The sequence below is a fragment of the Bombyx mandarina genome, chromosome 15, assembly GCF_030267445.1.
Source record: "Bombyx mandarina strain Sakado chromosome 15, ASM3026744v2".
NCBI lineage: Eukaryota > Metazoa > Arthropoda > Insecta > Lepidoptera > Bombycidae > Bombyx > Bombyx mandarina.
The window spans coordinates 10,911,467-10,932,053 of record NC_143221.1 but is presented as its reverse complement, the minus strand read 5'-3'; the positions used below and the strand labels follow the sequence as shown (position 1 = coordinate 10,932,053).

The window sequence follows — 20,587 nt, the reverse complement described above, 5'->3', positions numbered from 1 at the left end:
TAGACATTATAATCTACACCCATCTTATGGCATGAGACCGTAGTTTTAATTTTGGGTGTGACATGTCCATAATATTGGCATAAAATAGCTTCATCCAGTTTTTTCACACTCAAGACAAATAATAGAGCATGGGCAGCATAAGCAGCATTTCATGCCAATTGATTAAGTTTCCTTCGTTTTTTATTATTCATAAACTGTAAATACCTACTTAAAACGGCGATTCCTAAAAATCTTATTACTTGACGCTGGCTAATGCACAAACCGTGCCGGATCCAAAAACTAAGAAGAAGAATATGTTGTACCAAAAAAATCTATGGTAGAATGTCTACTTTTATCCAAATAGTAAATAAATTAGGGTATATAGGTACGTACCTACCTACTTATCTACATTAATTAACTTTACCTTATCACAACAGGAAAAAATCAGGAATAAAAAATTAAAGATTAACCCAAAGAATACAGTGATACAAGGGGTCTATCGTAATCGTAACCAATTTGGTGATAAATCATTGTTTAATGCTGTAGTCAACGTATCTTAAAGGTATTCATATGCTCCCTTTGATTGAATTGAGAACTTTAACAACTTTCATAAACCAAAACCTTATTTTTTTATAGATTTAATTTCTATCATGGGCGACTCAGAATTGGCTTATGGATCTTCGTTAACGTTGGATTCCATGAAAGTGATAGCAGAGAGTGTTGGTATCGCCACTCTTGGCGATGACGCTGCTAAGGAACTCGCTGATGATGTTACATATCGCTTGAAAGTGATTGTTCAAGATGCCATGAAGTTCATGCATCACTCAAAGAGACAAAAACTTTCCATTACAGATATAGATCATGCCCTGAAGATAAAAAACAATGAGGTATTTTAATATCTTCAGTTAAAGCAATATTTAAATATGGCTTTAAGTGTTCCATGGTCTCCTATGATAAATTAACAATATATTTTTTTAATTCATTATATTATTTCATTCATTTTAGTGTCAATATGGATTTATTCAGCCTGATTCGCTGCCATTTAGGTTCGCATCTGGAGGAGGTAGAGAACTCCATTTCATTGAAGAAAAAGAGATAGATCTCTCGGAGATTCTATCAGCACCACCTCCAAAGGTTCCATTGGATGTATCTGTTCGTGCACATTGGCTAAGTGTGGATGGGGTTCAACCAACAGTACCTGAAAATCCACCACCGCTTTCAAAAGAAGCTCAGAAACTTGAATCTGTTGATCCAATAAGTAAACTGAGTAAACCAAGCAATAAAGATTCTGCAGGTTAGATAACTATAACAGTTGTTTTGATAGGAATATCACAGGGTTTAATTAATTTTACTTATGGTAGAAAAGATACAAAATTGGAAGAATATAATTGGTAGGGCTTAATATGGATTCTGATTGAATTATCTGAATTAAAGTACACAAGTAACAAGTTATTTAGTATTTTCAAGAGATTATTGCAAATGATATTTTGACACAAATATACGTATAGGAATAAACATTGGAATCATAACCGCATTTTTTTACCACTGCTACAATTAAAAAAAAAAGCGATACTATGCAGGTGTGAAAGATAATATTTTTTTATAAATATAAATATTACAGGTAAACCTATATGTGGCAAAGCAGCAAGATTGAAAGCATCAGAATCTGTGCATGTTAAACAGCTTGCTACCCATGAATTGAGTGTTGAACAGCAGCTCTATTATAAAGAAATCACAGAGGCCTGTGTTGGCAGTGATGAAACGAGACGTGCTGTAAGTAACTAGTCTGATAGAAAGAAAAAAAAACAATGATATATAAATTTTTATATAATATATATAACTTTTTTCTTCCATTTAATATTGAATCTTAAAAAGTAGCATATCTTCTCATTAAATACATTACATAATTATATTTATAGTAGATATATTGAAAGAAACTATTTCACAATATTATTATGGAAAACCATATCCATATTGTAGGTGAATAAGTATAGAGTAATATATTATTTGATATCTTCAATACAATTTTAACAAGTTTTGTTGAAAAGCTGAATGTAAGCCTTGAACTATAACTATATATATCTGGAAGGTGATACATCCAGCTCTTTCCATTGAACTTATTTAATGTGACTTTTGAAGACAAACTTGGTGAATTGAATGATTGAATGGTATTTTGCCTCATTAAACAAGTGTCAGTAAATCAGTAAAATGAAATTAGTATTTAAAAAACCTCAGCAAAAAATTCAATGGTCTGTCTGTTCAATAATTTCAATGCTTAAAATTAGTAATTTTTTTAGAACATAATTTTGCAGTTTTGCTATTATTTTATGGCTTAAATATTTCAATATCCGCATGTCTCTTCCTGAAGAAGTTAAATGTTGGTGCCACAAAAACTTTTACCAGAAATTGTTTTCATATAGTAAAAAATCGAAAGTTTTGTCTAGATGTCTATATTTAACTTTCCATTGCTGTTCAAGTGTAGTCTAAACAAGACCTAACTCACTAAATATATAACTGGTGGCAGAGTTCACCAACTATTCTTTTTACAAAGTATAGAATTTTCTAATAGGTTTAGATATCCTATATGTATGTTATTCTATTTGTGCAAGATCAGAAATAATTGAAAAAAATTAATTTTGTATTCTGCTTTACAAATTTCTTCATCTTGCAGGAAGCGCTCCAGTCCTTAGCTTGTGACCCAGGACTACACGAGATGTTGCCTAGAATGTGTACATTCATATCTGAAGGTGTGAAGGTTAATGTTGTACAAAATAATCTGGCTCTTCTCATTTACCTGATGCGAATGGTTAAGGCACTACTTGATAACCAGTCACTATATTTGGAAAAATATGTGAGTAGTTATTCCTATTAATAACAAAATTATGGAGAACCTTCGTCACGTTATCAAATGTTGAAACTGTGAATTGAGTCTCAAGATAAAAATCATTAAATTTCAAATTCAATAAATGTGTACTTACATTATTTATTCACTTTGATCATGCAAGCTTGTATATTCCACAATGTGAATGACATCCATGTTGGGATTTTCCACTTTTTATTGCAGTGTCTTTACTTCAATTAATGAATATAAAAGTAGTATGTATATCTTCATTAAGTTTAGTCAACGAGAAGAATGTATATCAAAGGATGAAAGGCAATTTGGTTTAAGCAACATTTTTGCAACATTACAGAGGAGAACCATTTAAAGATAAAAAATGGGGAAAAAATATCATTAAAAAAAAACTTCTTGAGCTATTTGAATGGAGTAAAGCTAATTAATTGAAGTTCATTAAAACCGAACATAATACAAGATTACAACAATACACCGAATTACAAAGATAAATGTCACGAATACACCGAATTACAAAGATAAATGTCACGAATACACCGAATTACAAAGATAAAATTAAATGTGTCGCGTATTAAACGAAATGTCGCTTAAACGGCGAATAAAACGATACTGCTTAATAAAAATAAGGCGGTGCATGCCCACTAATACGTCTTGACACTCGTTTCGCAGTTGCACATCATAAAATTGGAGGTTTATATTTTATGATCATACAGGAGACCAATATTATTCCCGCATTGTAGGATTCATTCGTAAACACGTCTTAGATGCGTATTTTCTAGACAAAATGTTATCTGTCCAATCTAGACCATGGCATAAGAGTCCATAGGCCATTCTCTCTACGGTCACGCTTCAATATTTGATACTCATACATGTCTATAGGTAATTGCAGATTTAATAAGTAAATTGTATTGTTTGGGCAGTTACACGAGTTGATTCCGTCCGTGTCGACATGCATAGTATCACGACAGCTGTGCCTTCGTCCCGAGATGGATAACCACTGGGCCCTGCGAGATTTCGCCGCGCGACTCATGGCTCAGATATGCAAAACATTCAATACTTCAACCAATAATCTACAAACGAGAGTCACCAGGTATTTTAGTTTGAATAAATTTTAAAGTCACACAATGTATCTGGTAGTTACTATACGAAAATTCTTTGCGCTCAGGTTGTTCGCGAAAGCCCTCCAATGCCCTTCACAAACAAACAACGAAACGGGTCCTTCTATGGCGAGCATGAAGGAATCGGAGAAGACTCCTCTCGCGTCGCTGTATGGAGCCGTGCAAGGATTGGCAGAGCTGGGCCCCGAAGTCGTTAAAGTGAGTAAACTAACGCCGTCACGCAGCGCCCTCTACATAGGCGGGATAAACATTGTCGTGCGTGAATTAACTTATGCACGCCGGGTCTTTAGTTGAATTTGATGGCTGTGTACCCGCGGCCCAGACACGTAGGCGCAGTGGTGGATTTAAACTAGTTGCAGTCGGGGCAAGTGCCCAGGCCGGCATATTTTTTAGGGCGGCACAATTTTTAAAGTATTTTTTTTTAGTTTTATCAAGATTGCTCAATATAATTAATTAATTCTAATAATTAATAATTTCCTTTTTAATTGATAATTCAAGAAATTCAATTCATCCATTATTTGTCAATTATAATTTTGCCACTTTTGGTAAAAATTAATAATCAAAATGATTTAATCAATTTATTTCCTTGGAGATTTAAAATAATAATCGATTTTTCTATTTTCTGTAATTAAAGAAAAATAATTAGTTATTTTTTTTATGTAATAATTATGAGTCACCCTTAGTCAAAATTTGTAATTGTTAGAAAAAAAAATATACTTATTTATGTTTTTGAAATACAGTCAAAATCTGTTATAACGACATCGAAGGGACTGCTCATATTCAGTCGTAAAAACCGATAGTCGTAACAACCGGTGATGTTCAATGTGTATCGTGCAAGTACAAACAAATCGATAGGGATTATTGGAAAAATATATTTACATAATACGCGATTTTTCTTCAATATTAATTTGTTTTCTTTTCTTAGAGACATTTTGAAAGTTTCACGAATAACTCCACAAAGTTTTGGTGTGTCTTGTGTATAGATAAGTAACAAAGTTAACAAACTAACTGAAGAGATATGAAGAAGCGGGCTGTGACTCTACCGCAAGCACGTGTTTTGTTTCTAAGAATTAGAAAAGACCCTACACTAAACTAAATCCTATTGTTTTCTTTCCTGATTTTAAAATCCATTGAAGACAAATGTGGATACCTATGCAAATTGTTTACAATACAGCTTAGCCGGTCGTTCTAACAGATCTAATTCTCCGAAATATTAGTTAAATGTGGTCGTTTTATGAGGTATGTCGTTATTACCAATGTCGTAGAAAGCAATATTTTTAATAAGGCGGTCATATGGCATTCAGCCGGGACCTTTGTTCTTGGTTATTATAACCGGCATGTTGTATTAAACGATGTCGCAGTAAACGGTTTTGACTGTATATGACATATGATAAAGTTTCCGCAATAAATTAGTCATCCTAATTTTGAAAAATAAAGTATATAAATTATAAGTTTAGGTAAAATTCCAGTATTGGCACGGTTTTTTTTTATTGTTTAGATGGGTGGACGAGTTCACAGCCCACCTGGTGTTAAGTGGTTACTGGAGCCCATAAACATCTACAACGTACATGCGCCACCCACCTTGAGATATAAGTTCTAAGATCTCAGTATAGTTACAACGGCTGCCCCACCCTTCAAACCGAAACGCATTACTGCTTCACGGCAGAAATAGGCAGGGCGGTGGTACCCACCCGCGCAGACTCACAAGAGGTCCTACCAGCAGATTTTTTTCCGGTACCGAGGAGCAGTATTATGTTTCAATCCGACCCTGCGTAGGCGTGATAATCTGGCGATTCATGTTAGATCTGGTAAGATGACGCCTTTTTTACAGGTGTTCATTCTGCCGCGCGTGCGTTGGTTGGGAGAGCGCGTGGAGGGCGCGCTGAGCGGTATCGGTGGCGCGGACCGACTGGCGGCCGGCAACCTCAAGCACCAGCTGCTGAAGGTCCTGGCCCCCGTCGTCCGACAACTGCGGCAACCGCCCGACCAACCCGAAGACTACAAGTCAGTCACGTCTTATACACGAATCGTCCTGTTGATTTCCTATCGAACATTTTATTACTCATGTCCGGTCAGTGATCGTCGATATTCGCGCATATGTATTGACACCTAAAAATTTAGATTAATTTTATATACCTAGGTACAGGTACCAGGCAATAAATATTTATATCGATATCGGCATATCGATATTTAGAAAGAGACTGTCGTCTAATTTTGTTATTATTGTAGAGCGTTATCTGTGTGCGATGAAACACCAACGATCCCGTATCGATGGAGATTAAATGTCAATTAGGTAATGTGCGATAGATATAACGCTCTACAAAGCAAAAATTAACCGTCTCTTTCCCACGGTCGATGTGTAATATTTATCGCCGGGTACTGTATAACATTTTCTTTATTTCTTATTGACGTTTAGAAAATAAACAATGTCAAAAAAAAGTCTAAAGATCTTCAATAAATAGCTAATGAACAAAAAGAATATCAGTGATTAAACACAGAAGAACATGGTGCTTAATAGTATTTTTTTCTTCCTCTATAAATTGGAAATATTTTTATATAGATTTCTTTTTTTTTTTTCGCTACATGGTTTCTGCTATCCGTCTGAGCATAGGTACTAGTTATACAGGTGTGTTTGAGACCATCAGCTAACCACTTTTTTTTTTTATTGCTACATTTGCCTCTAGTCGGTATGCTGAATGGATGTTTATTTTGTATCTTAATTACATTGTGGACCTCGAAAAATTAACTCGAAATATTGTTGATAATAATATGAGTGACGGAGTATCATACACTGTTCTTGATGAAGAATTACTATCCCAACCATTCGCGTTTGATTTTACTTGTGATGATTCTATATAATGTAATTATGAGATGAGTATATATATATACGACAATATTGATAATAGTATATATATATTTTATGAGTGGGCCCGGAAATTGTCTTATCCTGATATTTTATTTTTTTCCTACTTAAGCTGATAGCCTTGAAGGGCTATATAAGCGGAACCTTAACTAGTAGGTGAGCTCACGGGGCTCAAACCTGACGACGTTGCTAGCACAAACTCTAGCAAGAGCCGTGCTCCGCAGAATCTACCACCGAATCGGAAAGGCGACCCACTGAGAAGATCCGGCGGGAAACTCAGTGGGTTTCCTGATAATAATAATAAAGACTTAACGGGTCCAATTGTAATTTGAAATTGTCCAGGGACACACAAGTGCAATGCAAAAATTATCATAAGAATCGGTCCAGCAGAATCCCGGCATACATACCCTCTTATTCCAAAAATAGCATAGAATGCGGTTGGAATGCTACACTATGTAATTTTTTTTTTCATGAAAGCCACATTTAAAATTACGTTAATTTTTAGTCCAAAAATATCCAAGTGAAATGATTACATATCTATGAACATTTTTTTATATCAGATTTACATAGATAAATTACATACAAAGACATACATTATATTATAGATATATCAGATCTATATCAGTTTTTTTTTTTATTGCTACCGATACGTGGACGAGCTCACAGCCCACCTGGTGTTAAGTGGTTACTGGAACCCATAGACATCTACAACGTAAATGCGCCACACACCTCGAGATATAAGTTCTAAGGTCTCACTCAGTATAGTTACAACGGCTGCCCCACCCTTCAAACCGAATCGCATTACTGCTTCACGGCAGAAATAAGCGGGACGGTGGTACCTACCCGTGCGGACTCACAAGATGTCCTACCACCAGTAATTACGCAAATTATTTTGCGGGTTTGATTTGATTCAAGTATACTGTTTTATTCAAGTTCGCAAATAAACAAGTTTTTATTTAACAGCTTTAAAAATACTTCTAGAATATTTTAGTGATTTGTACTTCTGTTAGTCATTGTCATACTTAAAAGTCCCATTAAAGCCGTTACACGTATATTTATTTTAATATAACGTTAGAAAAATTACCTACAATCTGACATTTTAATACAAAATAAAGTAGGTAATAAGAATGACATATCACGCTAACAAAACGTTTTTTACATCGCATGTCCTCTTTCAATTACAGAGAAAAGGTTAGAATAAAAACTATTCGATTTTTATTGAATAATAAAGTAGAAGAAGAGCTATTGCCGTTCACTAGTAATTGTCGTGTTCATTTGCAATGTCTTTTTATAAATAACTAGCCGTACTCTCCCGCTTCGCTGGGCATTTAAAATTAACATTATTATTTATTGTCATTATTATTAGGGAGTCCAACGCTCATATAAATATTAACCTACCTAGTCAGGTCATAAGTATTGTCACACAGTAAAAACTATTCTTTTAGAATGCTGGCCACAAAAAAGTTTATTGAATTCGAATTTCGAATTGTTCATGAAAATAAAAATGAATGAATTTTAAAATTTTACTCATTTTTAAATATGGAGTGGACGCTTAACCCTTAATTTGGCAAGAATTTTTTTCAAATTTTTTTAAATTTCTGTTATTTTCCTATGTCTGTATAGACATTAGGATCTCTGTAAAATAAATAAATAAAATATATCATTTCCCATTTTTGAGATAATCAATGTCCGCTGTGGCGATCATTGACAATTATGTTATGAAGGAGTCATAAATATACATGTCCGGTGTAGCGGACAGTACTAAATATGCGGTAAATAAAAAGTTGAAGTATTTTGTGGACAGCTATAATAAAAAAGTATTTAGTTATGACATTTACACATCTAATTTAGTACGAAAATTAAGAAAACAGTTTCTGGCATTTTTGCCAGTTACAAAACAAAGTTTGACATTGCATTTTAACGCAATGTCAGTAATGTGTAAAAATACAAAATGTATAAATACAAAAAAAAACATTTTTTCTGGCAAATATCTGCAACGTCTTTCATCCATAATTGACGGGAAATGACCTACATCATTATATTTTACAGGGCTTGAAGGTCTTGCTGCGAAAGATTTGTTTATTTTGGAGTGTTCTCTTACATTCTTTTGGCACTTCGATTGGGCAAAAATAGGTTTTCATATACCTGATGTCTAAAAAAAACCTTTAGGGAAATTTTACTTCCAAGCCCGCGCTGGACTCGACAAACAAGCCAAGCATTATTCAGGCAAATATCAACTATTTGTGCAAAAATACCTAAGTACTACCTTCTACTTTTGAAAGCTATTTTGTACAATGATATCAGCATGTCTGCAAGATCTACACCTCCCATATTCCTGTTATATTGACGTACTTTGAGGACATTGCACGTCAACATTTTTTCGCGAGTCCTTACAATATCTTTGAATTTTTTCGATGGGGTTCCTAGCTACGCATGTGCTTATAAACGTAACAGCCTTATTATCGTTCCACCGAACAACAGATAGGCAGTTATTATCGCATGTCGATTCTGAAAATGCACCTCTCTCCTTCTTCTTCATTTCCTTTTCCTTACCTGCATCAATTTCTTGCAAATAAGTATAAATAAATATGTAAATTTAATAATTAGGTAAAATATTAGTAATCATCCCAATACATGCTAAGCCCGCAATAACTTTGGCAATGTTCGTTGTGGCGGACAAATCAATCAAACACTAAATATTTATGAAATTGATTTTGTTCGCTGTGGCGGACAAACATTGTTTTTAGTAAAAAAAGTCACCAAAACCATAAAAAATTACAAGATCTATAAGTAATTTAATAAATTACAATATTACAAAGTTATTTCAGTAAACAAACGTGCACATTTATTAGTAAAACCTTTATAAAATATTATAAATACTTTGAGTAAAACGGATGGCTTGTGCTTCGTCAACATTTTGTCTCAAAATCACAGATACAAGATTACCAAATAAGAATTTTATTTTTTTTACCATAATAGAAATACATTTTAAAGTTTTTGTTAGATATTTAAGCCGTATAGAAGTTTTCATAGACCCACCAGATTTTATTTATTTAATTGTTCGTTGTAGCGGACTGAGCCAAATTAAGGGTTAAAGAAGACCGTGTTGCAGTTATTGCGTTGCATCGTTGCGGTTACGCGCCAATTCAAATTTTTAACATACTGAAAAATTTGATTATAGCCAAAAGCTTCGTTTATCGTACCATCAAACGATACAATGAAGACTCTAGTGTAGATGACAGGTCAAGAAGTGGTCGCCCTCGGTCTGTTAGGACTCCAGCAGTGATAAAAGCTTGAAGGCGCGAATTCAAAGAAATCCCAAACGTAAGCAGAAACTGTTGGCCCTTCAGATGGGGTTAAGCAGAACCACGGTGAAAAGGGTGTTAAAATAGGATATCGTTTGAATGCTCGTCTAATGGAACTGAGACTGAAGAGATGCCGCGCTTTGTTGAAGCGGTACGCGGGAAAAAAATATCGGGAAAATCTTTTTTCGGATGAAAATTTTTTACCGTAGAAGAGAGCTACAACAAACAAAATGATGAGGTGTACGCACACAGTAGTGAAGAAGCGAGCAACCGTATTCCGCGTGTCCAACGAGGTCATTTTCCATCCTCGCTCATGGTATGGTTGGGAGTTTCTTATTGGGGCTTAACAGAGGTACATTTTTGTGAGAAAGGTGTAAAAACGAATGCATTTGTGTATCAAAATACAGTCCTGACGAACCTTGTGGAACCTGTTTCTCATACCATGTTCAATAACAAGCACTGCGTATTCCAACAAGATTCGGCGCCAGCTCATAGAGCGAAGAGCACACAAGACTGGCTGGCGGCGCGTGAAATCGACTTCATCCGGCACGAAGACTGGCCCTCCTCCAGTCCAGATTTGAATCCGTTAGATTACAAGATATGGCAACACTTGGAGGAAAAGGCGTGCTCAAAGCCTCATCCCAATTTGGAGTCACTCAAGACATCCTTGATTAAGGCAGCCGCCGATATTGACATGGACCTCGTTCGTGCTGCGATAGACGACTGGCCGCGCAGATTGAAGGCCTGTATTCAAATCACGGAGGTCATTTTAACTAAACTTTAGTGTCATAAGAATCTATGTTTTGTTAAGTTCATTTTGGTATATGAATGGTTACATAATGAATAAACTTGTTTCAATTATTTTACATTAAACATGTGACAGAATTTATGACCTGACTAGGTATATATTATGTTATAACGGAACATCCGTAAAAACTATTGTAGATATATATTAGTATAGATTAAAATACCATCGTGGCCTAAAGGATATGAAATCCGGTGCATTCGTGTTGAAGCAATGCAACGGTGTTCGAATCCCGCAGGCGGATACCAATTTTTCTAATGAAATACGTACTCAACAAATGTTCACGATTTACTTCCACGGTGAAGGAATAACATCGTGTAATAAAAATCAAACCCGCAAAATTATAATTTGCGTAATTACTGGTGGTAGGACCACTTGTGAGTCCGCGCGGATAGGTACCACCGCCCTGCCTATTTCTGCCGTGAAGCAGTAATGCGTTTCGGTTTGAAGGGTGGGGCAGCCGTTGTAACTATACTGTGACCTTAGAACTTGTATCTCAAGGTGGGTGGCGCGTCTACGTTGCAGATGTCTATGGGCTCCAGTAGCCACTTAACACCAGGTGGGCTGTGAGCTCGTCCACCCATCTAAGCAATAAAAAAAGAAATTACAAATATCGGAGGAAAATGTCTGGCAAGATTTAAAACTTTTTTTTTTGCCTAGACATAAAATGATTTGTAATTTTATTGACTTAACACAAAACGCTACTGTGGCTCAGTTTATGATAGACGACCCATATAATTGGTCTACTTTGTAAGCCATTACTTGCTTTGTCATGGACGAGTCGAAAGCATAAGGTTTTATTGCGCTATTTTCTAAAGAAGTGTGTTCGTAGTTTGCTCTGGCGACACAATAATTAATATGAGAATGTAATGATCTAATCGATAGTGAAAGCCAAGCATATTTATTCATATCCAATATTTTAATAAAAACAACTAATTCCTCTACAAGTTAAGAAAAGAGAGATAAAAAAATACATTTCATAAAACTTAACTTAGTTTTGAAACTATTAAAAATGATTGCGACAGGCGCGACTTCGGGTACCTGGGTCCTAGTCTCCAACAAGCCGTCAGCAAGATACGCTCGTCTCCCTCGTGCAGTACCGCAGGAGGCGCCGTGGCGGTAGTCACCTGCACGCCGCCCCTATTGCCTACCGCGCCCTCGCCTTCGCCTTCCAATATATCGCATACTACAAAGACTGGTAAGTTTTTTTCCTACCTATGCTGCTAGCCTGCTAGTGGAGCAGGAGCTAGGTGTCTTGGACATGACGTGGGAGGAGTTAGGACAGACTGCCCAAGACCGATGTAAATGGAAAGATTTGATTCGACCCCAGCAGAGGGTAATAGGAAAGAATGATGATGATGCTGCTAACCTTGAGAGGCTATTTCAGCTTCGCCTTGACGTGTAGGTGAGCTAACCGGGCTCAAGCCAGGAGTGTTGCTAACACTAGACTGGTAATTACAAAAAATATCACGCACGAAAATCGATTTTCCGAAAAAATAATTGTTAACCCAGGATTAAATTTAAACTTCACTTTCAATAAAACAATGAAGTTGTTTGAGTTAAAAATGTAATTTTAGGTTTTTTTTTGTATCAGTTGAATGAAAGATTTGCTTGTGTGAGTGTTCCTATAAGCAATATATCGTCGTTGCAAATTTGAAACCTCCTATGTGTATTAATGTAGTTTTCGAGAAAATCGATTAAAACCACCTCCTGAAAAGAAAAAAAATGCAAACATTTCTTTAGCACATAGGATACTTTGTTCTACAATAAAATGCAAACCGGCACTTAGGATTTTTTAAGATTGACGCGTAATATAGTGAAATTTGTATTGAGATACGCACATCGGAGTATTTGCCGAGTAGATGTATTAAAAATGACTTTCTTAATATATGAAAACATCGTTTTGGCCTAAAATGTCACACAGAAGATTTTAAATTTGGAACAAAGGTATGAAGAGAAAACTTAAAGTAACATTGGTTTTTACAGAAACAGTGACCACTCGTAACCTGGTGATAGCGTCATCGACGCCACAATCACCGGCCCCGTCTACTCCGCCGCCACAGAAATTTGTCATTGTCGCGTCTCAGCAAAAACCTACCCAGGTATATTAAAAATTAAAAAAAAATTAAAAAATTACAATACAATACTAAGGTGACCATACTACACTTATGAAAATACATAAATATTACAAAAATTTAATTAACAATCGTTGTCAACAATTACTAATTAGAGTGTTTAGAATACAAGTATACATTGTTACTTGGTAGGATCTCTTGTGAGTCCGCGCGAGTGGTTTTTTTTTTTTTATAGCTTAGATGGGTGGACGAACTCAGCTCACCTGATGTTAAGTGGTTACTGGAGCCCATGGACATCTACAATGTAAATGCGCCACCCATCTTGGGTACCGCCACCCTGCCCATTTCTGCCGTGAAGCAGTAATGCGTTTCGGTTTGAAGGGTGGGGCAGCCGTTGTAACTATACTTGAGACCTTAGAACTTATATCTCAAGGTGGGTGGCGCATTTACGTTGTAGATGTCTATGGGCTCCAGTAACCACTTAACACCAGGTGGGCTGTGAGCTCGTCCAACCATCTAAGCCATAAAAAAAAGTATAAAATAAAAGATTCTTCTCAATTATGTTGGGCTTTTTATGTAATTTGTGCACCTTTGTTTTGTTTTAAAAGTTATCTCGAATATTAGAAGATTAATAAAATAAAATTTTGATTTAACACAGTCGTGTGTCAAACAACACCCTGTATGTATAGTAAACGTTTTTCCGAGAGTGATTCGATAATCCGAATCGATCGTAATTAAATATCGAAAGATTGGTTTTGTTCAAATCAGATTCAATCTTCGAGCGGTACGGGGCACATCGTAGTTCACAGCTCGCAGCCAACCATAGTGAGGAGTCAAAACGTTCAGGTATGCATTAACTAAACCAGCAATGTAACACGAATGAGTGAGAAATTTAGAATAGACCGGAGCATCTTGGACCTGAGCTTGATGTTGTCTTTTGGACGTTTTAGGTATATTGCTGACATATCGTCTAAGTTTAACATAGTTCACGACACCTTTGTATTGTTAACGAGTCTTGGATATCCTTTGAACGTTCACGATAAGACTAGTTTTTTGAGAGGTGTGATGTCCTAAGCTAATCTTGGACGGTATGGTCCGCAATCTGGATTTATCCACAAGGCTGGTTTACTTAAATCAAGAAATGGTAAACTGCACAAAAAGGTAGACGTAGCATGAGTCCTCACAAAAAGCATGAGAATATCAAATATTTGTAATTTGAAATTTTGCACGGAATTACATGACGTATGTTGGTTTAAAAACAAAAAAAAAACTATAAGCAACTACTTTTAATAGGAACGTCGGGTTGTTTTTGAAGTTATTAAGAATAGTACAAAGCTACACTTATTTACTAGATACGCGTTGTAATTTTTTTGTCAATCAAAAGAAATATGATATACTTTTGTTGTTAGAACAACAAAATTGTTTTGATAAATATAACAACTTCTGAGTCATTTCAAATAAAAACAATGTTTTAAATATTCGATCGCTTAAATTGATTTGAACTGATAACTAAGGTACTATTACTAAAATAACTAAAATATTAGTACTAAAATAATTCTTCATTAATTAAAACAAAAAATAAATATATGTATATAATAATATAGTTACGTACGGCTTACGAGATCCTAGTCCCCAGACTTCGCACGGGTAAATGAGGAGGACATTGTCATATATTATTTCCTAAATATTACATAAGAAGCTTTAATGTTGAGTTTCATGTTTCTAAACTTACGAACTTCCCATGTGTAATTTTTTACCCCTTTTTAGAGTGAAAATTTGAAAAACACCAATATACAAGTGCGTTTATTTCTGAGCCATATTTTATGCATGGGTGAAATAAATAAATCTTGCTTACAGCATATAATTCATTATTTGCCAAAATTTCGTGTTAGTAGTCCTCGCAGCTTAGGCTCTGTATTAATCAATGAATCACACAGGACGGTTTTGTACAGTAAAAGCTCATTACTCGGGCTTCCATCATTCGCGTTTTCACTATTTGCGGATTAAAAAAAATGCGACATGTTCCAATTCCTATATGCGCGGCTAAAGATTTCATTATTCGCGGCATATTTACGCAATCAAGAGATTTTACCGTGTAAGTTCAGGGAAATAAAAACTGAATTATTGCATTCGATTACATTTTCGACATTTCAAATAGTAATCATTGTTAATATAAATAAATAATAATAAACCAATTTTACAATAAAAAATAAATCATTTTTAACTTAAAAACACAACTTAAAAAAAAAACGACGGAATACGCCGAACATACAACGTATGTCATGGTTGTCATACGCAAATTTTATGTTATCATAAAGATATGCATCATCATCATCAGCCTGCTGGAGAGATGCATATTTAACGTAAAACGAAACGTTTTTGCTATGGATTCTAATAAGCGTAATACGTACGCAACGTAGCGTCACACGAAGGCGTAGTAGTTAAGCGTGTGGGTTGTGCACGTGTAGTCGGTGGTGGTGACGAGCGGACCGGCGCCGGGCGGCGCAGCGCAGAAGGTGATGGTCGTCGGAGTGCAGCCGCAGCACAACCAAGGACAGGTCAGCCAGGTTTGTGACGCGCACCCACACTACACGCACAAACACATCACCACGCACAGGCACACGTACCCAAAAATCACACACACGTATACATAAAACACACACACACGCATATACAAAATTCACACACACACAACACAACACAGACAACACACACACAACACAACACAGACAACACACACACACAAAATACACACACACACAAAATACACACACACACAAAATACACACACACACAAAATACACACACACACAAAATACACACACACACACAAAATACACACACACACACACACACACAAAACACACGCAAACGCACACGCACACACATACATCATACACTCTTTAGGATCATAGAACCACTTTGATGCTTTCTTTATTGCTTTTCTGGGTGGATTTGAATGATATACTAGGCGAGTTGTATTGTATGCATCACAGTCTTTTATCTCTTTAATTATATTAACGAAGCGAAAAGTACCTACTACAATTCTCCCTTTTGAAGAAATAAAAAAAAAAACACGAAATTAATAATTTACCAAGAACACGATCGTATCCTGTTCGTAAGAATATATAATATACTAAATGATTACTAGCACATAATTTACACATTACAGGTATAGATTAATTTAACGGGAGCTTCATTCTGTATTTGCGATTGAAAGATGAAATAGTTTTTTAAGTGTGTAACTACCTTCCCGGAGATAACTGTTCATTTAAATTTTTAATTGTTTGTTTGAAATGTTTTAACTTTCATTCACTATCAATAAAACAATAATTAATTCTAATTGTACAAAAATCCTTAATCGTTATTTTGTACGATCTTACCTATAAAATAGTCATGACAACATGACTATATCGTATATCCTAATGTACGATATTAGGACTTTTGTTAGGAGCGAAAATAAATTCTGGATCACGAAAAATTTCGTATTTAATATATAAATTTTTTACTGTAGGCACCGGTGTCGGTGGTGGCGAAGCCCGTGTTCGCTCGTGGGGGCGGCGGACCACAACCTCCGCCTGAACTAGACGACCTCTCTCATCTCGCCTGACAGCCACAGAAGCTCAACTTCACCTATATCAAACAATCTAAGAAGAATTGATTATAAGAAAATACTATTGCCAATTGTTTGTTAAACACTTCTTGGCATTCATTTATTTATTCATAATTGTAAACATGACAATATGTTGTTTATGGTGGTATGTTAAACTAATAAATTTGATGATTTATATATTTTTTTTAAATATGTACCTAGCTGTTAAGTTAACAATACATGTTTTAGGCAGGCAGTGGCAAGTTGTAAGCAGCAATTAGTCTAGCCCAGCGGTCGGGGAACTTTTTAAATTATCACCCCAAAATATTATAGCACCCACGATAATTTTGAATTTGAAAAAAAAAAATTTTTTTCGTTTCGTTTCATCGAGTTTGAAATCACAATGAATCTAAAGAAGTTTCACTTCAATATATACTTTTTACTCATAAAAGTTTCATTTTTACTCCTTAAAATTTCATTTTATCCCATTTGGGGTAATTTACCCCGGTTCCCCGACCGCTGGTCTAGCCTCACTGTTGCTCTTAATTGCTGGTCTACCAATATCGGTTTTTATGTATAAATTAACGGGGTTCGCCTGCACTTGACAAGACTGGACAAGTTACTTTGTTTTCATACGTGTTTTTATAGCATTAATTTTATAAACGAGTAAGTCTTAGCACTTAGCATTTACTTTATATCAATTTGCCTGCTTCTTACTATAGCAGAGTCTTGGCCAACCTGTATTGTTGGCAAAAAAACAGCACGTGACATTTCACTCAAATTTACTACTCTACAAAATATAACTTTTGTAAATAAGAAACCTTTTCCTTTTTACTGAATTACTTGATACTCATTCAACTAACCCGTTGTCTGAATAATGTATCTCCTTGCAATTTCATAAGATTTTTTTAGTAATAAATGTGATATTATGTAATATTTGGCTGTAAATAAAGCTTATGGTACGAACTCTATGACCTGCGATTTAAATAATAACTGAGTTTTATTTTGTGGAAAAAAAAATACACAGGCTGTCCCAGAACTCAACGTCAAGCCGAAACGGGATTGATTGTAACCTTCATGAGAAAAATCAGAAAAAAAATCTATCTCGTGCAGTTTGCAAATTATGGGCGTTTAAGAAAAACCTAGAAATTTGGTCAAACTGTAACCATTTTTCGGTTATTTTAGTTAATTTTTATTATTATGGTTCTTAAATGAACAAACTTTGGAACCGTAAATACATTTCTAGAATCACAGTCGAAAATAATGATACAACTGCCCCAAGTTTTCTAGAATGAAGACTACTTGTTAATTTATGAATCTAAAATTTTCAAAATTTGTCGACTTTGAAAGGCCCTCCTTTAAAAAAAAGTACTAAAGTGCCGTGGCAAATGACATTCAAAGTTCTCGCATTTAATCAGGATTGTAAAATGGTACAATACTTGTTAGTTTCATACCAAAAAAAAACTAGTAAAAAAATAAAAACCTCGAGTAACCCGATTTTTGCTAACCCATTTTACTTACTCAGTTCAAATGTTTTTTATTCGCATTTTATCTGTAATAGGGCGACCAGAGCGACGTGCATCTTTGACACCAAAATTTCCGGATTGAAAACGCTTATACCAAAGTGCTACTCTCACAGACACTGCACTAGGTCCATAAAGATCGCAAATTTTTTTCGCGGCTTGCGTTGTATTTTTATCTTTTTTGTAGTAAAATTTTAAAATGTATCGAATTTCTTCATTAGATTCACTCATCTTGACAGTACGAAAAATAAATAAAAATCACACATTTTCCTAATTTGAATTTGGAATTATCTTCTTTAAAATTTAGTTTTAATGATACCAAAACCAGCCAGATAGATACAAATAGTATAGCCAAAAAGAGTTTTGTTACAAGCTGACACATATTCTTTTTTTTTTTGTACACAGTATAAAGAAGACATAGTAGAGAGTAATAGGAAAATTATGTACAAAGTCACTGCTTATTTCTTTAAGAAATCTCTTCCAGCAGACCTGCGAGAGTATTATGAGAATAATAATTAAAAGTGATGAGTACAGATAAAATAACAAATACAACACGAGAATCATAATAATGCACATACACATAGCAAATATTGTTAAACTTGAATACAAAATATTATAAGTAACACAGTATATATACGAAGAGTATAGAACAATGATCATTCTATAATCATACTATAATACGAAAAGACTTTTTCCTCAACCTATTATTTCAGCACCTGTAGCCATCATCATCGTGCCGAAGTCGTCGTGGCCTAAAGGATAAGACGTCCGGTTCATTCATATCTAGCGATGCACCTGTGTTCGAATTCCGCCGGTAGGTACCAATTTTTGTAATGAAATACGTACATAACAAATGTTCACGATTAACTTACACAGTGAAGGAATAGCATCGTGTAATAAAAATCAAACCCGCAATTTTATAATTTACATAATTACTGGTTCGAACGATTAGGTACCACCGCCCTGCCAATTTCTGCATTGAAGCAGCATTTTCATTTCGCATTTTCTGTTCGAAAGGTGGTGCAGTTGTGAGATATTAGAACTCATTTCTCAATGTGAGTAGAGGCATTTACGTTGTGGATGTCTATGGGCTCGGCACTTAACACTAGGTAGGCCATGAGCTCGCCCACCCATCTAAGCAATAAAAAAAAGAGAAACACTCGTGCTCAGCACTAGGATGAAAACTGGCGTAAATTATTTCCCCAGGGTGCTAAAAGTTTTCATACTTTAAATGATTATAGATTATAGCTTTTTACAACATTTGATTATAATGTTTTAATTTGCTCCAAATTCAAAAACCTCTATAAAGTTAAAAAAGTCTATGCAACAGTTCTGGAGATGTGCGCCAACAAATTACTATCTATTTAATAAATTGCTGATTTGTTTCTTTTACTTTATAGGTCACCGTTTCTATTTTTTAATAATTATCTTAAATATACAGACATACCAGAGTTTACTATTTTAAATGATTTGTTAAATTTAAATAAGAATGTATCACAGGATTATTATAGTAAGCATATATTATAAGCAAACTGGTGGTAGAACCTCTTGTGAGTCCCCGCGGGTAGGTACCACCACCCTGCCTATTTCTGCCGTGAAGCAGTAATGCGTTTCAGTTTGAAGGGTGGGGCAGCTGTTGTACTATACTGAGATCTTAGAACTTATATCTCAAGGTGGGTGGCGCATTTACGTTGTAGATGTCCATGGGCTCCAGTAACCATTTTACACCAGGTGGGCTGTGAGCTCGTTCACCCATCTAAGCAATAAAAAATAAATAAAAAAAAAGCAATCTAGAATAGTTTTGTATCGAAAAAGTCAAGATTACTTCAATCATTTCACTTCAAAATAGAGATAGAATAAACGACAGATGTAATTAAGTACATCGTATCATTTAAATTCCCACAGAATATTTTAAGTGGAGAATCGTAAGTACAATGAGGTTGTTTATTCTAAAAAGAAACATGTTCGAGAAGTCGATAACGTGCTCCGTTAAAAAGGCACCGAATCTGCACATAATAGGTACAATGCTTCACAATGAATGAATGCCCACTCGACTGAATTGATAAGTGGGTTGTACCGTTTGCGTGGGGAGCGTGGCCGCCCGCCCGCCCGACTCAACGATTCAACGGACAAAGGAATTTAATAAATGCCTAAACGTTATGTCTCTCAGAAGAATTTTTTCTAGATTCAAATTCATAAAACGTTATACCTACATACTTGAAATATCTTTGTTTTGCGTGTGCACGATAAACTTAAGTTTCTTTATAAACTAACTCTTGCTATTGCTAATTAAAGATAGGACTTCTAACATTTAAAAACATTCTATACCAGTAACGAAAAGTACACAAGTATCCTTCAAATAATTCATAAGTTACTAAAGAGAATAATGATGTATGTGCCGCGTGTAATGTAAATATAAGATAATAATTTTTGTTTTGTATGAAATATCGTACAAATGTATAGATTATACAAATCA

The 20,587-nt window shown here is 35.1% G+C and overlaps 1 protein-coding gene across 4 annotated transcripts; it reads left to right on the top strand.

Moving 5' to 3' along the window:
* Positions 1 to 283: 283 nt before the first annotated feature.
* On the top strand, positions 284 to 17,578 carry LOC114241645 (transcription initiation factor TFIID subunit 6). 4 transcript variants are annotated; one of them, XM_028172527.2, is made up of 13 exons: positions 284 to 541; positions 616 to 866; positions 985 to 1,273; positions 1,601 to 1,752; positions 2,651 to 2,830; positions 3,751 to 3,920; positions 3,996 to 4,146; positions 5,780 to 5,952; positions 11,947 to 12,119; positions 12,908 to 13,023; positions 13,765 to 13,842; positions 15,465 to 15,554; positions 16,511 to 17,578. In XM_028172527.2, the coding sequence occupies exons 2-13, from the start codon at positions 630 to 632 to the stop codon at positions 16,604 to 16,606; spliced, it is 1,905 nt and encodes a 634-aa protein (XP_028028328.1). In that variant the 5' UTR covers positions 284 to 541; positions 616 to 629; the 3' UTR covers positions 16,607 to 17,578. The 4 variants fall into 4 exon arrangements, with proteins under 4 accessions (XP_028028328.1, XP_028028327.1, XP_028028329.1 ...); XM_028172526.2 differs by having other exon boundaries at positions 15,465 to 15,563; XM_028172528.2 differs by lacking the exon at positions 15,465 to 15,554.
* The last annotated feature ends 3,009 nt before the right edge of the window (positions 17,579 to 20,587 follow it).

Bases quoted from the DNA above. Each gene is read 5' to 3' on its own strand.
- LOC114241645 (XM_028172526.2), top strand. From the start codon at position 630: ATGGGCGACTCAGAATTGGCTTATGGATCTTCGTTAACGTTGGATTCC. The intron at 1,753-2,650 runs GTAAGTAACTAG...TTCATCTTGCAG, and splicing joins GTGATGAAACGAGACGTGCT to GAAGCGCTCCAGTCCTTAGC. The intron at 2,831-3,750 runs GTGAGTAGTTAT...TTGTTTGGGCAG, and splicing joins CACTATATTTGGAAAAATAT to TTACACGAGTTGATTCCGTC.